Consider the following 27,381-nt stretch of genomic DNA (forward strand, 5'->3'; position numbering starts at 1 on the left):
TGGCAGGGGAGTGGTGGAGCTCAGAGTTCCCCGGCACTGGGAGCCTTGTCGATCAGCTGTTGGAGGTGGAGGGCTGCCTGGTCCAGCCTTGACAGTTCCAGGTGGAGGGAGGAAACCTGACCCAGGAGAAAAGATGAGAAAGGGGGCACCGGCCTCCCGCCCCTGCACTGCCAGGACTCAGGCTTCCTCACGGCCTTACCCTCTGCTGCCTCTCTGCAGCCCCCTCGGACGTGGCGCGGGCCAACAGGTCATCAAGCTGCTTCTGTAGCTTCTGCCTTCGGGCAGCGAGCCGAGGCAGCTGGCTCTGGGGGTCCACCAGCCCCTGCAGGGCAGGAGCGAAGGCTCAGACACCTGCATCCTGCCCAGCCCCACCTGAAGGCCCCTCCCCTCCATCCTCCTCTGAGATTCCCTCCAACCCTCTCTCCTCACCTGCAGCTCCATGTAGATCTTAATGGTGTCACCCAGTGAGGCCAGGGCCCAGCCTGCGGGGGCTGCTGCCCCTGGGGGCAGGAAGGCTACAGCCCCGCAGTGGCTCAGGGTGCCCAGGGGCTCCAGGAAGGGCTGGAATAGGGCCTGCCCTTCTGGGTCGGAGCTCTGCAGCAGCACTAGTGGAGGCGAGGACAGTGAAACAGGGTCAGTGCGAGGGAGCACCAGCTCCTGCCGTTGCTTCCCATCCCCCCAGGCCCTTCGCTGACAGCCTCACCTTTGGGGCGGGCTTTTGTGAGCTGGTAGGTGGCTCGCAGAGCCCGCAGGGCCTGTACGACCTCTTGGACTCTGGAGAAGCAGCGTTCCAGCTCAGGCTGGCGCCAGGACTCCTGGTGAAGAATCCCAGAGTCAGGAGGGAAACTCCTGGCTGCACCCTGTATCCACCTGCCTCGTCTCCAGGCAACAGACCTACCCTCAACAGCATGCAGGATGCCCCACCTCCAGAATCTGGGTGACACGTGAGGTGTCACCTGGGGTTACAGAACCAGTGCCCGGTGCTCATACTCACTCTCAAGATACCAGCCAATCCCAACAGCTCAATCTAAACACTATCAAAACACAAAGCCCCCTGAGTGTCAACTCTAGAATAGCTTTACTTTGTGTGAATATTTTGCAAACATGCATTTATATATAACACGTGTAGCTGCGGGATCCCCTGGGGTCAGGGTTACAGACAGTTGTGAGCAACCAATGTGGGTGATGGGAACTGAACCCAGGTCTTCTGCAAGAACAAATCCTCCTAACCACTGAGCCGCCTCTCCAGCCCCAGACTTTTCATTCTTCTTCCCAACACCCCGTTCTTTTGCGACAGGGTCTCTGTAGTCCTGAGCTGTCCTGGAATTTAGTAAGTTGACCAGGCAGGACTCAAACTCACAAAGATCCTCCTGCCTCTGTCCTCCCGAGCTGGGGTCAGAGGTGTGTGCCACCATGCCCAACTCAAACTTAATTCTTGAGGCTGAAAATAGCAATTTAGTGACACAGAATCAAAAAACAGTGGGTCTGGGCATGGTGATACATGCCCTTGATACCAGCACTTGGGAGGCTGAGGTGGGTGGGGCTACACAATGGGTCCAGAACAGCCAAGGCTCTAAAGACCCTGCCTCAAAACAAAACAAACAAGATGGGGCTGGGAATGGATCGGCACGTGAATGGCTGCCATGCCTGCCTGGCAACCTGAGTCAGAAGCCTCATGGCAAACAGAGTGGCCCTACAACCCGCAAGTATCAGAAGGCTGCCCCTGCTTCCCGGATCCTTGCCCACGACTCACCAGGCTGTGGGCACTGGGGTAGGGGGCCACACAGATGCTGGGGGCGAGGGGGCCACCTTTCCTTGGGGGCAGCCTTTGCCAAAGCTCTTCTGCCAAGAAGGGCATCAGTGGGGCGAGGAGGCGCAGACCGACATCTGCACAGGAGAACAGCACCTGACGGGGCCCTGGGGGACACGGTACGTTCGACAACAATGGCTTCACCGCTTCCTAAGGAGGGAGCTGACAGGTTAGGACAGCCACAGCACACCCCACCTCTATGGTCACTGGCGGGAACAGGTCCTGGTTCAGGTGCATGCCAAAGAACTGAACGTCACCGACACCATGTTGCCCCTGGACAATTCCCAGAGATGGGAGGAAGGTACAGTTTAGAAAAGTTGAGGGTTTTTTCTTATCAGAGGGGGACAGAGAACATTCTTCCCCCTACAGTGCTGGGGACAGAGCCCAGAGCCTTGAGCACAGCCCAGGCAAGTGTACCCATGAGTCGTGTCCTTGCCCTGGGCCGGGGCTGAGAAGCAGCACCACAGCCCCCTCCGCCCATCCTGAACGACCCCGTGTGGGGAGCTGAGGTGGGTCTGCATCTGGGTGACGTCGTGGGGCACTAAAGACCCTGGTCTGAAGCCACCATGGTGTCCTAGCATGTAGCAGCCACAGGGGCTGAGGACATCCCCACTGCTCTCCTTCCCTAACAGAGAAACTGGAACAACTCTGGGCTCCACCAGAGAGCCCAGGCCCGTGAAGGAACAGCATGCTTTTCCCTGACGTGGGGACTGCTGGCCGCACCCACAGAGCTCTGGGCCACTACCACCCATTTCCAGGAGAGGCCGCCATGCTGTGCCCCACCACTCACCAGATAGACGTCGCACAGACTGTGGTGCCAGAAATGATACAGGGTGTGGGTGACGAGAGAAAGCTCCCGGGTGAGGAAGCCTCGCTCACATTCCTGGGCTGCAAAGGCCAAGCGGCTCAGAATCCAGGCGTCCATGGCGGAGGGAGATACCTGCAAGCAGGCGGGCATGAGGACCTGGATGGCCACCCCTTACCCTGCCACCTCTCCAGGCTACCTCATCTCCTCTCACCGGCTCTGCTGGCTGGGGTACAAAGTTCTCCCCCAGGGCATGGAGGATGAAACGCAGGGCGTTCCAGAGCTTGTTGCAGAAATGGCGGTAGTTCAGGACCTCAGAGACAGACAGGTGCAGGTCGCCCCCTGAGGGGAAAGAACAAGCGGTCTGCTCGCCCTCGGCCAGCAGGGCTGTGCACACAGATGCCCTCTGCCTAACCACCCACCACGCTCACCCAGGATTCCATGGGAGCACAGTGCAAATCTGAGGGCATCTGCCCCACACTCAGGGATCCCGTAAGGAAAGTCCTTTTTCTGCAACAGGAGGAGGGAAGGTGTGGCCAGTGCCTTCCAGGCTGCCGAAGAAGCTGGCAGCCCAAGTAAGAGGCCTGGCCAGGGCTGCAGGTCTCACCTGTGCTGCGGCTGCAATGGCTAGCTCGCCCTTGTCCAAGTTGCTGTCTCGCAGCTTGGCCTGTAGCACCTGGAGATGAGCGCGGCGTTCACGGACCGAGGTCAGGGTCAAGACTCCCTGTGCCCTCAGACCGGCCTGCTGTTTTACCTGCAGCTCTTGTCCACTGATGATATCCCGAGGGTCCAGCACGTTCCCCAGGGACTTGCTCATCTTCCGGCCCTGCCTGTCCCGGACCATGGAATGAAGAAGTACCTGGAAACGTGCAGGGTCAGCAGGGGGCTCAGGCCGCGGCTTCTGCGCGGGGGTGGGGCCCTAGTGCACCTTACCTTGCTGAAGGGAAGCTGCCCGGTGAGCTGCGACCCCAGCATGACCATGCGGCCCACCCAGAACAGCAGCAGGTCATTACCCGTCTCCAAGAGCGAGAGGGGGTAGAAACGGGCAAGGTCTGGTGTCTAGGAGAGCAAAGCGAGCAGTGAGGTCCAAGCCTGCCTCAGCTGTCCCTGTCCGCCTGGGTCCTGCCCACATGCTCTCCTTCCAACCTCGCTCACCTCTTGGGGCCAGCCCAGGGCGGAAAAGGGGAAAAGAGCTGAAGAGAACCAAGTGTCCAGGACGTCAGGGTCTGGAAGATAAGACAGCAGCTGGAGCCTCGGTCCCTGGGGCCTCTGGCCCTGAAGCCCACCCCACCCATGGGGCTCAGCATCTTCTGCCCCAGTCCCAGCAGCACTCACCCCTCTCCAGGGTCAGCTCTGCGGCTGCTCTCCCGGTCTGTTTTGCAGCCAGCACTCTGGCCTCAGCCTCTGACCGCCCGACCACCCAACATTCCTTACTGTCATCCTGAAAAAATTGAAAGGGAGGAAGAGAAGCAAGGGTGAGCGAGACCCGCTTCTCATACTCCGAGCACTGAGTGGCAGGCTCCTCCAGAGGGATGACGAAGGCATGCGAGGAGGTGGCCACCCAGGAGCCGGACCCTGCCTCCTGAGGTGCTCCCCGCCACACCCAGCTGCTCCTCACCAACCTCTGCATTCTCTCCGATGACCCGGTAGGCTGGAATCTGATGGCCCCACCAGAGCTGCCGGGACACACACCAGTCCCTGTCAGAGAGGGTGCCAGTGATGCCTCCGTGTGGCCAGCGGGTCCCCCTCCCCACCTTCATGAGAGCTCCCCACTTACCCAATGTGGGCAAACCAGTGCTGCCAGCTCTTCTGGTGGGAGGAGGGCCAGAGCTCCAGAGCCCCTGACTCCACTGCCTGTTAAAAAAAAAAAAGTGGTTGAGCATGGTGGCGCACGCCTGTAATCCCAGACAGAGGCAGGGCCAGCCAAGGCTGCACAGTGAGACTCTGACTTGAAAAATAAAAACCTGGGGTAGAGAGATGGCTCAGAGGTTAAGAGCACTGGCTGCTCTTCCAAAGGTCCTGAGTTCAATTCCCAGCAATGACATGGTGGCTATCTGTAATGAGATCTGGTGCCCTCTTCTGGCCTGCAGGCACACATGCAGGCAAAACCACTATATATATAATCTTAAAAAACAAAACAGAAAGAACAAAAACCCTCAAAGGTGGCCAGTGAGAAGGCTTAGCAAGCAAAGGGCCTGGCTGTACCACGAGGACCGGAGTTCTATCCCCCACACAGAAGGAAAGAATTGACTCTATGGTTTACACGCTCATCTCCACATGGGCACCACAGCGCACACACATGGAAATAACGTTAAAGTCTTAAGACTCGTGCGTATATTACTTGTGTGCATGTCTGATGCATATGCACACACGTATGAAGGTCACAGGACAACTACTAGGAACCTGTTCTCTCCCTCCAGTGGGTTCGGGGGATCGAACCGAGACCACAAACTTCCCCCCCAAAACATTAAAAATAAAAAACAAAACCAAAACCCAGAAAGGACCGTGTGTTGTCCAGGAAGATTCTGGCTAGAACAAGGGCAGAAGCCCGCCCTCTCAGGCCGTCCTCCTGTCACCACCCAAACCTTTAGGACTGGAGGCCCTCCTCCCGCCCCCCAGAAGCTCCCCTCCTCCCAGCCCCAGTGCTCCCCACCCTGGGGCCTACCTTGGCAGCTCCGGCCCCCATTTCCTGACAGCGGACAAACCACTGGCTCTTCAGCAGGTACTCCACCACGTCCCCGGAACGGCTGCAAGGGCAGCAGGGTGAGGCCCCTGGCCGCCCTCTAGGCCCCCCAGAAGCCCAGCATGGGGGCACTACATTATAATCCCAGCTCAAACTCATCACCCGGCACACAGCCCACACACGGCCCCTTGTGAAAGACTGAGGCAGGGCTACCTGCAGATGGGCAGAACCATAGGGTGCTCCTGCAGGCCCCGGAACAGGCCCCGCTCCCTCAGGGAGCATATAATCTTTTCCCGGGCCGCAAATCGGTGTAGACCCTGGGGAAAAGTGACAAGATTAGAGGCCTCAGACAAGTTGGGGAGGCAGGGCACAGGGTGCCTATAAAAGACAGGGTAACCGCCGGGCAGTGGTGGTGCACGCCTTTAATCCCAGTGCTTGGGAAGCAGAGGCAGGTGGATCGCTGTGAGTTTGAGGCAAGCCTGGTCTACAAAGTCAGTCCAGGACAGTCAGGGCTACACAGAGAAACCCTATCTCAAAAAACAGAAACAAAAAACAACCAAAAAAAGACAGGGTAACCAAGGCTGGCCCCACCTGCAGCCAGTCTCCACAGAGGGATGTCATGGTCCCATCCTCTGCAATGACACTCAGGGGGGTCAAGCCATGCCGGGCCCCCATCTCGGCATCTGCTGGACTGTGAGCAGGAGTCACCTTCACTGCCCCTGGGGAAACATCTGCTGTTAGAGTGGCCGGATCTCGGCCCTGGGTCCCCTCCTGCCTCCAGCTCTCACAGCTCTCCCTCCCCGAAGGCCCGACTTCCACACACCTGTGGCCACATGTGGCTGAACAGAGGTGTCTGTGATGACGGGGAGAAGCTGTCCTGTCAGAGGGTGACGAAGCTGTCGCCCGTGTAAATGCTAAAGAGGACGGAGAGCTGTTAGGAGTAGCCCGAGTGCAGGACTACACGGAGTGAGAGGATAGAAAGCAGGAGGTCAGGGGTTAGAGCACCGCCCACCGCCCAGCACACTCCTCCAAGGGCCAGGCTTCCGAGGGAGGCAAGAAGCAGTCTGAACAATTCCTCCTCTGCTGCTGTGAAGGCCGCCAATGAGCGCAGCTGACACAGGCAGGCAGCAGCTGCGTTTGATCTGGAGGCCATGGTTAGCTAACCCCCAACACCAGAAAAGCAAGATAGCAAAAAGCACAAGGGAGCAAATTAGAGCCACCGCAGAGCTGAGAGGCGGGGTCTCAGAAGGAGGGCCTAGCAGTGGAGACCCGGTGCAGGTAGGGGCGGAGGGCCTGGTGCAACGCACTCCACTCACCGTGTACCTTGGGTCGTCCGGGTGAACAGCTACGGCTACATCTCCGGGCAGCGTCTCTGGCCTGGTGGTTCCCACCACAACCTCTGTGCCTGGGGACAAGTGTTCCAGCACTGAGGTCACCCCAGCCCCCCAGCCTACATGGGTGAAGCAGGCAGAGCCTCGAGCAGATGCAGTCCAGCTGGCCCCGCCCTGCCTCTTGCCCCGCTCTGGACGACACTTACACACTACTACACTTTAGAACTAATCTTTTGCATTGTTTTACTGAGACAGGGCCTCACATGGCCCTGGCTGGGTTGGAACTTGCTATGTGGACCAGGCGAGCCTTGAACTTGGAATCCTCCACCTCCATCCCCCAAAATGCTGTGATCACAGGCGCACCATCATCAGCTTAGAACTCACCTCTCACCTCTTTCCTTAGTGAAAGACTCTTAGAATCACACTGAGTTCTAAGAAGATGGCCACGTGCACTTTTTTCCCCCAGCACCCCCACAGTAAGTGCCCACAATGGTGTGAACCAACCCAGGGATCCCAGAAACCACCACATGCTCAAGAAAAGGGAGGCAGGAACACACTCACCAGGCTCTCCATCCACAGGGAAAGCGACAGAGACAAGGAGCCCAAAGGACACAGGGGTTGGGCAGCCAGGTGGCTGGAGCACTGTGCGGCCAGGCAGGGGCCGGTTCTCCACCTGGAAGGTGGAGGAGGCAGGGAGAGAGCAGTCTCTCTGTGGTGCTCAGGGTTAGGATCCCCACAGCTCCACACCCTGCTCCCTGCCACCCCCCCACTCCCCGCCCCAGCCCCCGCCACCCAGAGCACTGGGGAGCCACTGTCCACACGGAAGTCATGGAGCTCAGAAGCCACGGCAGCCCACTGTGCTGAGCACTGCACAAACTGACTCGTTACAACATCCTGCACGTCAGCACACGCCGCCATCCTTGACTGACAGGTGAGACGGCACAGCGGCTAGAGCTTGAGACAATCAAACAGAGCTGCCAGTGGCAAAAACCCAACTCCGTCGACCCCGTCAGCTTGCCGGTCTTCCTCCTCCTCACCTCAATGTCCGAGATGGCCGATTTCAACGTACAGGACCAGTTGACAATCTGACGGTTCCGGTACAACAGCCCCGCGTTGTGGAGTCGCACAAAAGCTTCCGTCACCGCTGCTGAGGAGCCCTAGAATGATATGAGTGTCCACACCCGACACCCTCCCTCAGCTGAACCCACGGACGCCCTCCTCCCTCACCTAGCACACTCCACACCGGTCCCGAGCACCCTCCCCCCAAAACCCACAGGGATGACATGAACTCACAGCGTCCATGGTGAAACACTCCCGATCCCAGTCCAGAGAGGCACCCAGATCGCACAGCTGCTCATAGATCTGCCCCCCTTTCCTGCACCAGAGAGTCCTGTCAGTAAGCACGACCGGAGCACCCCCCAACACCAACCAAGGATGCTCACCAGTGCCAGGTACCAGAGAAAATAAAGCGCACGTGGTGCTGACCCAGCCGAGTCTAGAGCAGCTGACGGAGACAGAACCAGACACATGGGGGGAGGGGGAGGGCAGCTCTCTATGACTTTAAAAGACACAGAACCAACCGTCTCTGCAGGGGCAGCACACAGGATGAGTACTTGCCTTGGGTTACAACCAGTGTGTCTAAGCTGCAGCCCGAGTTATCAGAACATACACACTGGGTTGTACGAAAACACACACACACACACACACACACACACACACGTCTAAGCTGCAGCCCATGGGTTGTGAGCGCATACACACATACATTCATTTTGTATAACACTGCAACATGACATTGTCAACTAGGAATTTGCATTTGAGAATTAGTCAATAAAGCAAAAAACATCTCACACAAAAAAATCCTCAAGATGTTTTCAGGAAGTTTTCAATTGAGAGCCATGCTAGGGTGCACAAGGCCTGTGGCCATGGGTTGTACACACATGCCTGGCAGGAAGCAGCCACTCTGTGAAAATATAAGGGAGAAAGACAAACAGACACGAAAGGAGGAGGGGCGGGGCGCATGGAAAACAAGACAAGTAGATTTTTTAAAACCCACACACGGGGCTGGAGAGACAGCTCAGAGGTCAAGAACACTGTCTGCTCTTCCAGAGGTCCTGAGTTCAATTCCCAGCAACCACATGGTAGCTTATAACCATCTGTAATGGAATCTGATTCCTCTCCTAGTGTGCACAAAAACAGAACACTACTATACATAAAATAAACAAAAATTTTTAAAAAAAACCCACACATTAGCCATGCAGTGGTAGTGCACACTGGTAATCTCAGAACTTGGGAGGCAGAGGCAGGAGGATTCCTGTGAGTTCAAGGCCAGCCTGGTCTACAAAGTGAGTTCAGGTCAGCCAGGGCTACACAGAGAGACCCTATCTCGAAAAACCAAAAACAAACAAACAAAAATAAAATAGCCCCCCACATTTATATATACATCCATAAACACACAAATATATACATCCTAACATAAACACAGTGCACACACACAAATGTGCACATCCTAACGTAAACATAGTGCACACACATGTGCACATCCTAACATAAACACAGCACACACACACACACACATCCTAACATAAACACAGCACACACACACACACACATCCTAACATAAACACAGCACACACACATGTGCACATCCTAACATAAACACAGCACACACACACACACACATCCTAACATAAACACAGCACACACACACACACACATCCTAACATAAACACAGCACACACACACACACACATCCTAACATAAACACAGCACACACACACATGTGCACATCCTAACATAAACACAGCACACACACACACGCACATCCTAACATAAACACAGCACACACACACACACACATCCTAACATAAACACAGCACACACACACACACATCCTAACATAAACACAGCACACACACACACGCACATCCTAACATAAACACAGCACACACACACACACATCCTAACATAAACACAGCACACACACACACACACACATCCTAACATAAACACAGCACACACACACACACATCCTAACATAAACACAGCACACACACACACACATCCTAACATAAACAGCACACACCAAACACACATCCTAACATAAACACAGCACCACACACACACACATCCTAACATAAACACAGCACACACACACACACACATCCTCACATAAACACAGCACACACACACACACACGCACATCCTAACATAAACACAGCACACACACAACAACACACATCCTAACATAAACACAGCACACACACACACACCACATCTAACATAAACACAGCACACACACATGTTGCACATCCTAAATAAACACAGCACACACACAACACCGCACATCCTAACATAAACACAGCACACACACAACACCACATCCTAACATAAACACAGCACACACACACACACCATCCTAACATAAACACAGCACACACACACACACATCCTAACATAAACACAGCCACACACACACACATCCTAACATAAACACAGCACACACACAACACCACACATCCTAACATAACACAGCACACCCACACACACATCCTAACATAAACACAAGCACACACACACACACATCCTAACATAAACACAGCACCACACCACACACACATCCTAACATAAACACAGCACACACACACCACATCCTAACATAAACACAGCACAACACACACACACACACTCCTAACATAAACACAGCACACACACACACACCATCCTAACATAAACACAGCACACACACACAGCACATCCTAACATAAACAACAGCACACACACACACACAGCACATCCTAACATAAACACAGCACACACACACACACATCCTACATAAACACAGCACACACACACACACACACATCCTAACATAACACAGCACACACACACACACAGCACATCCTAACATAAACACAGCACACACAACACACACATCCTAAACATAAACACAGCACACACACACACACACACATCCTAACATAAACCAGCACACGCACACATCCTAACAAAACACAGCCACACACGCACATCCTAACATAAACACAGCACACACACACACACATCCTAACATAAACACAGCACACACACACACACACACATCCTAACATAAACACAGCACACACACACACACACATCCTAACATAAACACAGCACACACACACACACACACATCCTAACATAAACACAGCCACACACACACACATCCTAACATAAACACAGCACACACACACACACACATCCTAACATAAACACAGCACACACACACACACACACACATCCTAACATAAACACAGCACACACACACACACATCCTAACATAAACACAGCACACACACACACACACACATCCTAACATAAACACAGCACACACCACACACACACATGCCTAACATAAACACAGCACACACACACACACATCCTAACATAAACACAGCACACACGCACACACACACATCCGAACATAAAACACAAGCACAACAAAAACCAGCACACACACACACTCCTAAACATAAACACAGCACACACACACTCACATCCTAACATAAACAACAGCACACGCACACCACAATCCTAACATAAACACAGCACAACCACCACACATCCTAACATAACACAGCACACACACATGTGCACATCCTAACATAAACACAGCAACACACACACACACACATCCTAACATAAACACAGCACACACCACACACATCCTAACATAAACACAGCACACACACACACACACATCCTAACATAAACAAATCACACACACACACCTAGCACACAGCACACCACACATCCTAACATAAACACAGCACACACACACACAACACACATCCTAACATAACACAGCACACACAACACACACAACACACATCCTAACATAAACACAGCACACACACACGCACACCTAACATAACACAGCAACACACACACACACATCCTAACATAACCAGCACAACACACACTCCCATCCTAACATAAACACAGCACACACACACACACATCCTAACATAAACACAGCACACACACACACACACATCCCTAACATAAACACAGCACACACACACACACACACATCCTAAAATAACACAGCACACACGCCACACACATCCTAAACATACACGCACACACACACACACACATCCTAACATAAACACACACACACACATGTGCACATCCTAACATAAACACAAGCACACACACACACACTCCTAACATAAACACAGCACACACACACACACCATCCGTAACATAAACACAGCACACACACACACACATCCTAACATAAACAACAGCACACACACACACACACATCCTAACATAAACACAGCACACACACACACACATCCTAACATAAACACAGCACACACACACACACACACATCCTAACATAAACACAGCACACACACACACACACACATCCTAACATAAACACAGCACACACACACGCACATCCTAACATAAACACAGCACACACACACACACATCCTAACATAAACACAGCACACACACACACGCACATCCTAACATAAACACAGCACACACACACACACATCCTAACATAAACACATCACACACACACACACCATCCTAACATAAACACAGCACAGCACACACACACACACACATCCTAACATACACAGCACACACGCACACACACATCCTAACATAAACACAGCACACACGCACACACACATCCTAACATAAACACAGCACACACACACACACACATCCTAACATAAACACAGCACACACACATGTGCACATCCTAACATAAACACAGCACACACCACACACACATCCTAACATAAACACAGCACACACACACACACACATCCTAACATAAACACAGCACAACACACACGTGCACATCATAACATAAACACAGCACACACACACACACACATCCTAACATAAACACAGCACACACACAAACGCACATCCTAACATAAACACAGCACACACAAACACACACACATCCTAACATAAACACAGCACACACACACACACACACATCCTAAACATAAACAGCACACACACACACACACATCCTAACATAAACACAGCACACACACACACACACACACATCAACATAAACACAGCACACACACACACATGTGCACATCCTACATAAACACAGCACACACACACACACACATCCTAACATAAACCAGCACACACACACACGCACATCCTAACATAAACACAGCACACACACACACACATCCTACATAAACACAGCACACACACACACACACATCCTAACATAAACACAGCACACGCACACGCAAATCCTAACATAAACACAGCACACACACACACCACACACAACATCCTAACATAAACACAGCACACGCACACGCACATCCTAACATAAACACAGCACACACACACACACACACACACACATCCTAACATAAACAACAGCCACACACACACACACCCTAACATAAACACAGCACACACACATGTGCACATCCTAACATAAACACAGCACACACACACACACACACACACACATCCTAACATAAACACAGCACACACACACACACATCCGAACATCTAAAATAAACACAGCCACACACACAGTGCACAATCCTAATAAACACAGCACACACACACACACACATCCTAAACATAAACACAGCACACACACACACACATCCTAACATAACACAGCACACACACATGTTCACATCCTAACATAAACACAGCAACACACACACACATCCTAACATAAACACAGCACACACACACACACACATCCTAACATAAACACAGCACACACACATGTGCACATCCTAACATAAACACAGCACACACACACACACACACATCCTAACATAAACACAGCACACACACATGTGCACATCCTAACATAAACACAGCACACACACATGTGCACATCCTAACATAAACACAGCACACACACACATGTGCACATCCTAACATAAACCAGCACACACACACACACATCCTAACATAAACCAGCACACACACACACAGTGCACATCCTAACATAAACACACAGCACACACACACGCATCCTAACATAAACACACAGCACACACACAACATGTGCACATCCTAACATAAACACAGCAAACACACCCACACACATCCTAACATAAACACAGCACACACACACACCACATCCTAACATAACACAGCACACACACACACCACCTCCTACATAAACACAGCACACACACACGCACATCCTAACATAACACAGCACACACACAAGCACATCTACTACAGCACAACACACACACACACATTCCTACATAAACACAGCACACACACGCACATCTAACATAAACACAGCACACACACATGTTGCACATCCTAACATAAACACAGCACACACACACACACACAATCCTAACATAAACACAGCACACACACACTTACACCATCCTAAACATAAACACAGCAACACACACACACACATCCTAACATAAACACAGCACACACACACACACACACATCCTAACATAAACACAGCACACACACACACACAATCTAACATAAACCCAAGCACACACACACACACACATCTAACTATAAACACAGCACACACACACACCACATCCTAACATAAACACAGCACACACACACACACACCATCCTAACATAACACAGCACAGACACACACACATCCTAACATAAACACAAAACACGCACACACACACACATCCTAACATAAACATCAACACACACACACACACATCCTAACATAAACACAGCACCACACACACACACACATCCTAACATAAACACAGCACACACACACACACGCATCCTAACATAAACACAACAGCACACACACACACACCACATCCTAACATAAACACAGCACACACACACACACACATCCTAACATAAACACACCGCACACACACACACACACATCCTAACATAAACACAGCACACACACACACACATCCTAACATAAAACACAGCACACACACAGTGCACATCCTAACATAACACAGCACAACACACACACACACATCCTAACATAAACACAGCACACACACACAACGCACATCCTAACATAAACACAGCACACACACACATGTGCACATCCTAACATAAACACAGCACACACACATGTGCACATCCTAACATAAACACAGCACACACACACACACACATCCTAACATAAACACAGCACACACACATGTGCACATCCTAACATAAACACAGCACACACACATGTGCACATCCTAACATAAACACAGCACACACACACACACATCCTAACATAAACACAGCACACACACACCACATCCTAACATAAACACAGCCACACACACACGCACATCCTAACATAACACAGCACCACACACAACACACCCTAACATAAAACAGCACACACACACACACACATCCTAACATAAACACAGCACCACACACACGCACATCCTAACAAAACACAGCACACACACACACACTCCTAACATAAACACAGCACACACACACACACACATCCTAACATAAACACAGCACACACACACACACACATCCTAACATAAACAGCACACACACAACACATGTGCACATCCTAACATAAACACAGCACACACCACACATGTGCACATCCTAACATAAACACAGCACACACACACAACGCACTCCTAACATAAAACACATCACACACACACACACATCCTAACATAAACACAGCACACACAACACACACACACATCCTAACATAAAACACAGCAACACACACACACACATCCTAACATAAACACAGCACCACACACACACACACATCCTAACATAAACACAGCACACACACACACATGTGCACATCCTAACATAAACACAGCACACACACACACATTGCACATCCTAACATAAACAGCAGCACACACACACACGCACATCCTAACATAAACCATCACACACACACACACATCCTAACATAAACACAGCACACACACACACACACACATCCTAACAGTAACACAGCACACACACACACACACATCCTAACATAAACACAGCACACACACACACACACACATCCTAACATAACACACAGCACACACACACACACCATCCTAACATAAACACAGCACACACACGACAACTCACATCCTAACATAAACACAGCACACACACATGTGCACATCCTAACATAAACACAGCACACACACACACACATCCTAACATAAACACAGCACACACACACACACATCCTAACATAAACACAGCACACACACACACGCACATCCTAACATAAACACAGCACACACACACACACATCCTAACATAAACACAGCACACACACACACACGCATCCTAACATAAACACAGCACACACACATGTGCACATCCTAACATAAACACAGCACACACACACACACGCACATCCTAACATAAACACAGCACACACACACACACACATCCTAACATAAACACAGCACACACACACATGTGCACATCCTAACATAAACACAGCACACACACACACATGTGCACATCCTAACATAAACACAGCACACACACACACACATCCTAACATAAACACAGCACACACACACACACGCACATCCTAACATAAACACAGCACACCACCACACACATCCTACATACACAGCACACACACACACACACATCCTAACATACACAGCACACCACACCACATCCTAACATAAACACAAGCACACACACACACACACCATCCTAACATAAACACAGCACACAGCACACATTAGCACATCCTAACATAACAACAGCACACACACACATGTGCACATCCTAACATAAACACAGCACACACACACAGGCACATCCTAACATAAACACAGCACACACACACCACACATCCTAACATAAAACACAGCACACACACCACACGCACATCCTAACATAAACAACAGCACACACACACACACACACATCCTAACATAAACACAGCACACACACACACACACATCCTAACATAAACACAGCAACACACACACACACATACTAACATAAACACAGCACACACACACACAACGCACATCCTAACATAAACACAGCACACACACACACACACACATCCTAACATAAACACAGCACACACACACACACATCCTAACATAAACACAGCACACACACACACACACACCCAAACATAAACACAGCACACACACACACACACACACCCAAACATAAACACAGCACACACACACACGCACATCTAACATAAACACAGCACACACACACACATGTGCACATCCTAACATAAACACAGCACACACACACACACACATCCTAACATAAACACAGCACACACACACACACACGCACATCCTAACATAAACACAGCACACACACACACACATCCTAACATAAACACAGCACACACACACATGTGCACATCCTAACATAAACACAGCACACACACACACACACGCACATCCTAACATAAACACAGCACACACACACACACACATCCTAACATAAACACAGCACACAACACACACATGTGGCAACATCCTAACATAAACACAGCACACACACACACACATCCTAACATAAACACAGCACACACACACACACACGCACATCCTAACATAAACCACAGCACACACACACACACACATCCTAACATAAAACACAGCACCACACACACACACGCACAATCCTAACATAAAACACAGCACACACACACACACATCCTAACATAAACACAGCACACACACACATGTGCACATCCTAACATAAACACAGCACACACACACACACACGCACATCCTAACATAAACACAGCACACACACACACACACATCCTAACATAAACACAGCACACACACACACACACACACATCCTAACATAAACACAGCACACACACACACACACACATCCTAACATAAACACAGCACACACACACACACACGCACATCCTAACATAAACACAGCACACACAACACACACACACAATCCTAACATAAACACAGCACACACACACACACACATCCTAACATAACACAGCACACACACACACACACATCCTAACATAACACAGCACACACACACATGTGCACATCCCTAACATAAACACAGCACACCACACACACACGCACATCCTAACATAAACAACAGCACACACACACACGCACATCCTAACATAAACACAGCACACACACACACAACACATCCTAACATAAACACAGCACACACACACATGTGCACATCTAACCATAACACAGCACACACACACACACACATCCTAAACATAAACACAGCACACACACACACAACACTCACATCCTAACATAAACACAGCACACACACACCACACACATCCTAACATAACACAAGCACACAAACACACACACATCCTAACATAAACACAGCACACACACACATGTGCACATCCTAACATAACACAGCCACACCACACACACACTCACATCCTAACATAAACACAGCACACACACACACGCACATCCTAACATAAACACAGCACACACACACACACACACACATCCTAACATAAACACAGCACACACACACACACACACATCCTAACATAAACACAGCACACACACACACACACGCACATCCTAACATAAACACAGCACACACACACACACACACATCCTAACATAAACACAGCACACACACACACACACATCCTAACATAAACACAGCACACACACACACACACACCCTAACATAAACAACAGCACACACACACACACATCCTAACATAAACACAGCACACACACACACACACATCCTAACATAAACACAGCACACACACATGTGCACATCCTAACATAAACACAGCACACACACACACACATCCTAACATAAACACAGCACACACACACACACACACATCCAAACATAAACACAGCACACACACACACACACACATCCTAACATAAACACAGCAACAACACACACAACACCTAACATAAACACACCACACACACCATGGTGCACATCCTAACATAAACACACACACACACACACACACCACATCCTAACATAAACACAGCACACACACACACGCACATCCTAACATAAACACAAGCACACAACACACACACATCCTAACATAAACACAGCACACCACACACACACACTCAACATAAACACAGCACACACACACACGCACATCCTAACATAAACACAGCACACACACACACACACATCCTAACAAAACAACACACACACACACACATCCTAACATAAACACAGCACACACACACGCACATCCTAACATAAACACAGCACACACACACACACACACACATCCTAACATAAACACAGCACACACACACACACACACACACACATCCTAACATAAACACAGCACACACACACACACATCCTAACATAAACACAGCACACACACACACATGTGCACATCCTAACATAAACACAGCACACACACACACACACATCCTAACATAAACACAGCACACACACACGCACATCCTAACATAAACACAATCACACACACACACATCCTAACATAAACACAGCACACACACACACACACATCCTAACATAAACACAGCACACGCACACGCACATCCTAACATAAACACAGCACACACACACACACACACACACACATCCTAACATAAACACAGCACACGCACACGCACATCCTAACATAAACACAGCACACACACACACACACACACACACATCCTAACATAAACACAGCACACACACACACACATCCTAACATAAACACAGCACACACACATGTGCACATCCTAACATAAACACAGCACACACACACACACACACACACACATCCTAACATAAACACAGCACACACACACACACATCCTAACATAAACACAGCACACACACACACACACGCACATCCTAACATAAACACACACACACACACACACATCCTAACATAACAAAGCCACACACACACATGTGCACATCCTAACATAAAACAGCACACACACACACACGCACATCCTAACATAAACACAGCACACACACACACATCCTAACATAAACACAAGCACACACACACATGTGCACATCCTAACATAAACACAGCACACACACACACACACGCACATCCTAACATAAACACAGCACACACACACACACACATCCTAACATAAACACAGCACACACACACACATGTGCACATCCTAACATAAACACAGCACACACACACACACATCCTAACATAAACACAGCACACACACACACACACGCACATCCTAACATAAACACAGCACACACACACACACACATCCTAACATAAACACAGCACACACACACACACACGCACATCCTAACATAAACACAGCACACACACACACACATCCTAACATAAACACAGCACACACACACATGGTGCACATCCTAACATAAACCAGCACACACACATGTGCACATCCTAACATAAACACAGCACACCACACACACATCCTAACATAAACACAGCACACACACACACACACATCCTAACATAAACACAGCAACACACATGTGCACATCCTAACATAAACACACAGCACACACACACACACACATCCTAACATAAACACAGCACACACACATGTGCACATCCTAACATAAACACAGCACACACACATGTGCACATCCTAACATAAACACAGCACACACACACATGTGCACATCCTAACATAAACACAGCACACACACACACACACATCCTAACATAAACACAGCACACACACACACATGTGCACATCCTAACATAAACACAGCACACACACACACGCACATCCTAACATAAACACAGCACACACACACACATGTGCACATCCTAACATAAACACAGCACACACACACACACACATCCTAACATAAACACAGCACACACACACACACATCCTAACATAAACACAGCACACACACACACGCACATCCTAACATAAACACAGCACACACACACACACATCCTAACATAAACACAGCACACACACACACGCACATCCTAACATAAACACAGCACACACACATGTGCACATCCTAACATAAACACAGCACACACACACACACACACATCCTAACATAAACACAGCACACACACACACACACATCCTAACATAAACACAGCACACACACATGTGCACATCCTAACATAAACACAGCACACACACACACACACACATCCTAACATAAACACAGCACACACACACACACACACATCCTAACATAAACACAGCACACACACACACATCCTAACATAAACACAGCACACACACACACACACATCCTAACATAAACACAGCACACACACACACACACATCCTAACATAAACACAGCACACACACACACACACACATCCTAACATAAACACAGCACACACACACACACATCCTAACATAAACACAGCACACACACACACACATCCTAACATAAACACAGCACACACACACACACACATCCTAACATAAACACAGCACACACACACACACATCCTAACATAAACACAGCACACACACCACCACGCATCCTAACATAAACACAGCACACACACACACACACACATCCTAACATAAACACAGCACACACACACACACACATCCTAACATAAACACAGCACACACACACACACACACATCCTAACATAAACACAGCACACACACACACACACATCCTAACATAAACACAGCACACACACATGTGCACATCCTAACATAAACACAGCACACACACACACACATCCTAACATAAACACAGCACACACACACACGCACATCCTAACATAAACACAGCACACACACATGTGCACATCCTAACATAAACACAGCACACACACACATGTGCACATCCTAACATAAACACAGCACACACACACACACACATCCTAACATAAACACAGCACACACACATGTGCACATCCTAACATAAACACAGCACACCACCATGTGCACATCCATAACATAAACACCGCACACACACACACACATCCTAACATAAACACAGCACACACACACACACATCCTAACATAAACACAGCACACACACACACGCACATCCTAACATAAACACAGCACACACACACACACACCCTAACATAAACACAGCACACACACACACACACATCCTAACATAAAACACAGCACACACACACACGCACATCCTAACATAAACACAGCACACACACACACACATCCTATCATAAACACAGCACACACACACACCCACACATCTAACATAAACACAGCACACACACACACACACATCCTAACATAAACAGCACACACACCACATGTTCACATCTAACATAAACACAGCACACACACACACATGTGCACATCCTAACATAAACACAGCACACACACACACGCACATCCTAACATAAACACAGCACACACACACACACATCCTAACATAAACACAGCACACACACACACACACACATCCTAACATAAACACAGCACACACACACACATGTGCACATCCTAACATAAACACAGCACACACACACACATGTGCACATCCTAACATAAACACAGCACACACACACACGCACATCCTAACATAAACACAGCACACACACACACACACATCCTAACATAAACACAGCACACACACACACACACACACATCCTAACATAAACACAGCACACACACACACACACATCCTAACATAAACACAGCACACACACACACACACATCCTAACATAAACACAGCACACACACACACACACATCCTAACATAAACACAGCACACACACACACGCACATCCTAACATAAACACAGCACACACACACATGTGCACATCCTAACATAAACACAGCACACACACACACACATCCTAACATAAACACAGCACACACACACACACATCCTAACATAAACACAGCACACACACACACACACATCCTAACATAAACACAGCACACACACACACACATCCTAACATAAACACAGCACACACACACACACACATCCTAACATAAACACAGCACACACACACATGTGCACATCCTAACATAAACACAGCACACACACACACACACATCCTAACATAAACACAGCACACACACACACACACATCCTAACATAAACACAGCACACCACACATGTGCACATCCTAACATAAACACAGCACACACACACACATGTGCACATCCTAACATAAACACAGCACACACACACACACATCCTAACATAAACACAGCACACAACACACACGCACATCTAACATAACAACAGCACACACACACACATCACATCCTAACATAAACACAGCACACACACACACACACACACATCCTAACATAAACACAGCCACACACACACACACATCCTACATAAACACAGCACACACACACACACTAAAATAAACACAGCACACACACACCACACATCCTAACATAAACACAGCACACACACACATGTGCACATCCTAACATAAACACACACACACACACACATGTGCACATCCTAAATAACACACACACACACACACAGCACATCCTAACATAAACACAGCACACACACCACACACACATCCTACCTAACATAACACAGCACACACACACACACATCCTAACATAAACACAGCACACACACACACACATCCTAACATAAACACAGCACACACACACACACACGCACATCCTAACATAAACACAGCACACACACACACACACACATCCTAACATAAACACAGCACACACACACACACATCCTAACATAAACACAGCACACACACACACACACACATCCTAACATAAACACAGCACACACACACACACATCCTAACATAAACACAGCACACACACACGCACATCCTAACATAAACACAGCACACACACACACATGTGCACATCCTAACATAAACACAGCACACAACACACACATCCTAACATAAACACACACACACACACACACGCACATCCTAACATAAACACAAGCACACACACACACATCCTAACATAAACACAGCACACACACACATGTGCACATCCTAACATAAACACAGCACACACACACACACACGCACATCCTAACATAAACACAGCACACACACACACGCACATCCTAACATAAACACAGCACACACACACACATGTGCACATCCTAACAAAACAAGCACACACACACACACACACAGCCTAACATAAACACAGCACACACACACACACGCACATCCTAACATAAACACAGCACACACACACACACATCCTAACATAAACACAGCACACACACACACACCGCACATCCTAACATAAACACAGCACACAACACACACATCCTAACATAAACACAGCACACACACACATGTGCACATCCTAACATAAACACAGCACACACACACACACACGCACATCCTAACATAAACACAACACACACACACACACATCCTAACATAAACACAGCACACACACACACACACACATCCAAACAAAACACACCACACACACACACACACATCCTAACATAAACAGCAAACACACACACACACGCACATCCTAACATAAACACAGCACCAACACCACACACACACACAATCCTAACTAAACACAGCACACACACACACACACATCCTAACATAAACACAGCACACACACACACACACATCCTAACATAAACACACACAACACACCACATGTGCACATCCTAACATAAACACAGCACACACACACACCACGCACATCCTAACATAAACACAGCACAACACACACGCACATCCTAACATAAACACAGCACACACCACACGCACATCCTAACATAAACACAAGCACACACAACACACACATCTAACATAAACACACACACACACACTGTGCACATCCTAACATAAACACAGCACACACACACACACACATCCTAACATAAACACAGCACACACAAACACACAACGCACATCCTAACAGAAACACAGCACACACACACACACACTCCTAACATAAACACAGCACACACACACACACACATCCTAACAAACACAGCACACACACACATGTGCACATCCTAACATAAACACAGCACACACACAACACACGCACATCCTAAACATAAACACAGCACACACACACACGCACATCCTAACATAAACACAGCACACACACAAACACACATCCTAACATAAAACACAGCACACACACACCACACACATCCTAACATAAACAACACACACACACACACACGCACATCCTAACATAAACAACAGCACACACACACACACACACATCCTAACATAACACAGCACACACACACACCACATCCTAACATAAACACAGCACACACACACACACACATCCTAACATAAACACAGCACACACACACACACATCCTAACATAAACACAGCACACACACACACACACACAATCCTAACATAAACAGCACACACACACATGTGCACATCCTAACATAAACACAGCACACACACACACACATCCTAACATAAACAGCACACACACACACACACGCACATCCTAACATAAACACAGCACACACACACACACACATCCTAACATAACAAAGCACACACAACACACACCATCCTAACATAAACACAGCAACACACACACATGTGCACATCCTAACTAAACACAGCACACACACACACACACGCACATCCTAACATAAACACAGCACACACACACACGCACATCCTAACATAAACACAGCACACACACACACACACATCCTAACATAAACACAGCACACACACACACACACATCCTAACATAAACACACACAACACACACACGCACATCAACATAAACCAGCACACACACACACACACATCCTAACATAAACACAGCACACACACACACACACACACACACATCCTAACATAAACACAGCACACACACACACACACATCCTAACATAAACACAGCAACACACACCACACACACACATCCTAACATAAACACAGCACACACACAACACACACCACATCCTAAAATAAACACAGCACACACAACACACCACTCCTAACATATAACACAGCACACACACACACATGTGCACATCCTAACATTAAACACAGGCAACACACAACACACACACACATCCTAACATAAACACAGCACACACACACGCACATCCTAACATAAACACAGCACACACACACATGTGCACATCCTAACATAAACACAGCACACACGCACACGCACATCCTAACATAAACATAGTGCACACACACACATCCTAACATAAACACCTCACACACACAGGGCTCGGACACCCCCTCCGCCAGAGCCCCTGCTGAGGCGGTTAGGGACGGTTACGAAGAACCGAAGGCCACAGGTCAGAAGCGGTGACAAGCAGAGCCAGCCCGCCCGCCCACGGGCCTGCCACCGTACTCACTCGTGTTTCCACTCCCACACAGCCCTAAGGAAGTCGTCCCGGCTCAGCTCATGTCTCCTCACCCTCTGCTCCTTCCACAGGTGTTTCTCCACCACAGCCTGATGTGGGCCAAGCGCAGATGAAAAGCTAGTCAAGCTGCTTCGGAAAAAGGCACTCTCAACAAAGAACCGGAAATGGGGCAAAGGCCCACCTGTGTAGCAATTCCTGCGTGATCTGAGCCAGGGATCCACAGCACACGATCCCCACGCATCCGATGCCTGCGACAGAAACACCGTAAGGGACCCTTGGGCTCTCTTATCCTCATGTATTCCAGCACTTTCGACCTTCCCTTTAGGAACTGCAGTGGCCCCGTCTCCTCTCACCAGCGCACAAGTGCGTCCTGTATCGCCACTGTGAGGGCGTGGCCGATGTGCAGGGAGCCAGTGACATTGGGAGGTGGGATACACATAGAAAAGGTGTCCCCTGTGGCTTGGGGCAGCTGCGCCTGGAAGGAACAGGGAAGTCAGAGGCCAGGGAAGACTGGATGCTGCCTGGGAAAACAGCACCCTCTGGTGCCCTCGGGGCAAAAGGAACTTCAAGGAGGCCAGGTGTAGTGGCACACACCTAATCCCAGCACTTGGGAGGGAGAGGCAGGTGGATCTCTGTGAGTTTGAAGCCAGCCTGGTCTATAGAGTGAGTACCAACCAGGGCAGCCAGGGCGAAACTGAGAAACTCCGCCTCAAAATAAATTAATAATAATAATAATAATAATAACAATAATGGACTTGCAAGGAATATATACAGAATGAGGAAAGGAACAAGAAACTTCTGAAGAAGCCAAGGGCCAAAAAGAAATAAAGCTAGTTCAAGGGCCACTCACGCTGTCCTGGGGACCTCATAGACGGCCTCTGCCGTGCACTAACCTGGTGCTCTGGTTTGAAGAAGCCCTCTCGCACCCACCACTGGTACCAGGCCGCTTCAACATATCGGGGGCTGTAAGCGGGAGGCAGGGGCCCCGAAACATCTGTGGAAGCAGAGGGGAGATGCGCTACTGAACTGCCCTTTTAGCGGACGGGGCAACGACACCTCTCCGAACACCGCCACAGTTTACCTTTCTTTGCACCGGGCTCAGTGGGGATTTCATACAACACTACCTCCTTGTGGCTCCAGGCCTTGGCGGGCGCTGCCGGTGCCTGCGGGGAGGACACAGGGCGTCAGCCCTGCGGATGCCGGCCCCAGACTCCTCCAGCTAACCCTAGCCCTGAGTGCTGACCTTGCTCTCCTCGGCCAGCCCGGCCTCCAGGGCCGCCTGCTTCTCCCGCAGGCGCTTCTGTTTGGCTTCGCGGTTCCTCCGGGAGAGGGGCGAGCCGTGGAGCTCGGGCTGTGTGCAGAGCGGCTGCGGCCTGGAGAGACCCCACGAGGGCCTCAGGCCCCGGAGCGGTGGCCGGAAAGAGGCCGGAGGGAACCGAGGCAT

At 49.0% G+C, this 27,381-nt stretch overlaps 1 protein-coding gene across 1 annotated transcript; it reads right to left on the reverse strand.

Moving 5' to 3' along the window:
* Positions 1-6: 6 nt before the first annotated feature.
* Vars2 (valyl-tRNA synthetase 2, mitochondrial) lies at positions 7-27,381 on the reverse strand. Its single transcript, XM_051153597.1, has 29 exons — positions 27,181-27,381; positions 27,019-27,100; positions 26,831-26,931; positions 26,291-26,412; positions 26,119-26,185; positions 25,929-26,026; positions 7,923-8,004; positions 7,667-7,786; positions 7,191-7,302; positions 6,615-6,703; positions 6,122-6,212; positions 5,890-6,017; positions 5,512-5,615; positions 5,281-5,362; positions 4,393-4,469; positions 4,238-4,313; positions 3,951-4,056; positions 3,771-3,841; positions 3,549-3,674; positions 3,370-3,474; positions 3,223-3,291; positions 3,047-3,125; positions 2,830-2,957; positions 2,601-2,750; positions 1,754-1,960; positions 704-815; positions 430-605; positions 200-322; positions 7-116 (listed from the first exon to the last, which is right to left on the reverse strand). The coding sequence occupies exons 1-29, from the start codon at positions 27,379-27,381 to the stop codon at positions 21-23; spliced, it is 3,180 nt and encodes a 1,059-aa protein (XP_051009554.1). The 3' UTR covers positions 7-20.

The sequence above is a fragment of the Acomys russatus genome, chromosome 11 (genome assembly GCF_903995435.1).
Source record: "Acomys russatus chromosome 11, mAcoRus1.1, whole genome shotgun sequence".
NCBI lineage: Eukaryota > Metazoa > Chordata > Mammalia > Rodentia > Muridae > Acomys > Acomys russatus.

Bases quoted from the DNA above. Each gene is read 5' to 3' on its own strand.
- Vars2 (XM_051153597.1), bottom strand. From the start codon at position 27,381: ATGCCTCGGTTCCCTCCGGCCTCTTTCCGGCCACCGCTCCGGGGCCTG. The intron at 606-703 runs GTGAGGCTGTCA...CGCCTCCACTAG, and splicing joins CACAAAAGCCCGCCCCAAAG to TGCTGCTGCAGAGCTCCGAC. The intron at 117-199 runs GTAAGGCCGTGA...CTCCTGGGTCAG, and splicing joins CTGCAGAGAGGCAGCAGAGG to GTTTCCTCCCTCCACCTGGA.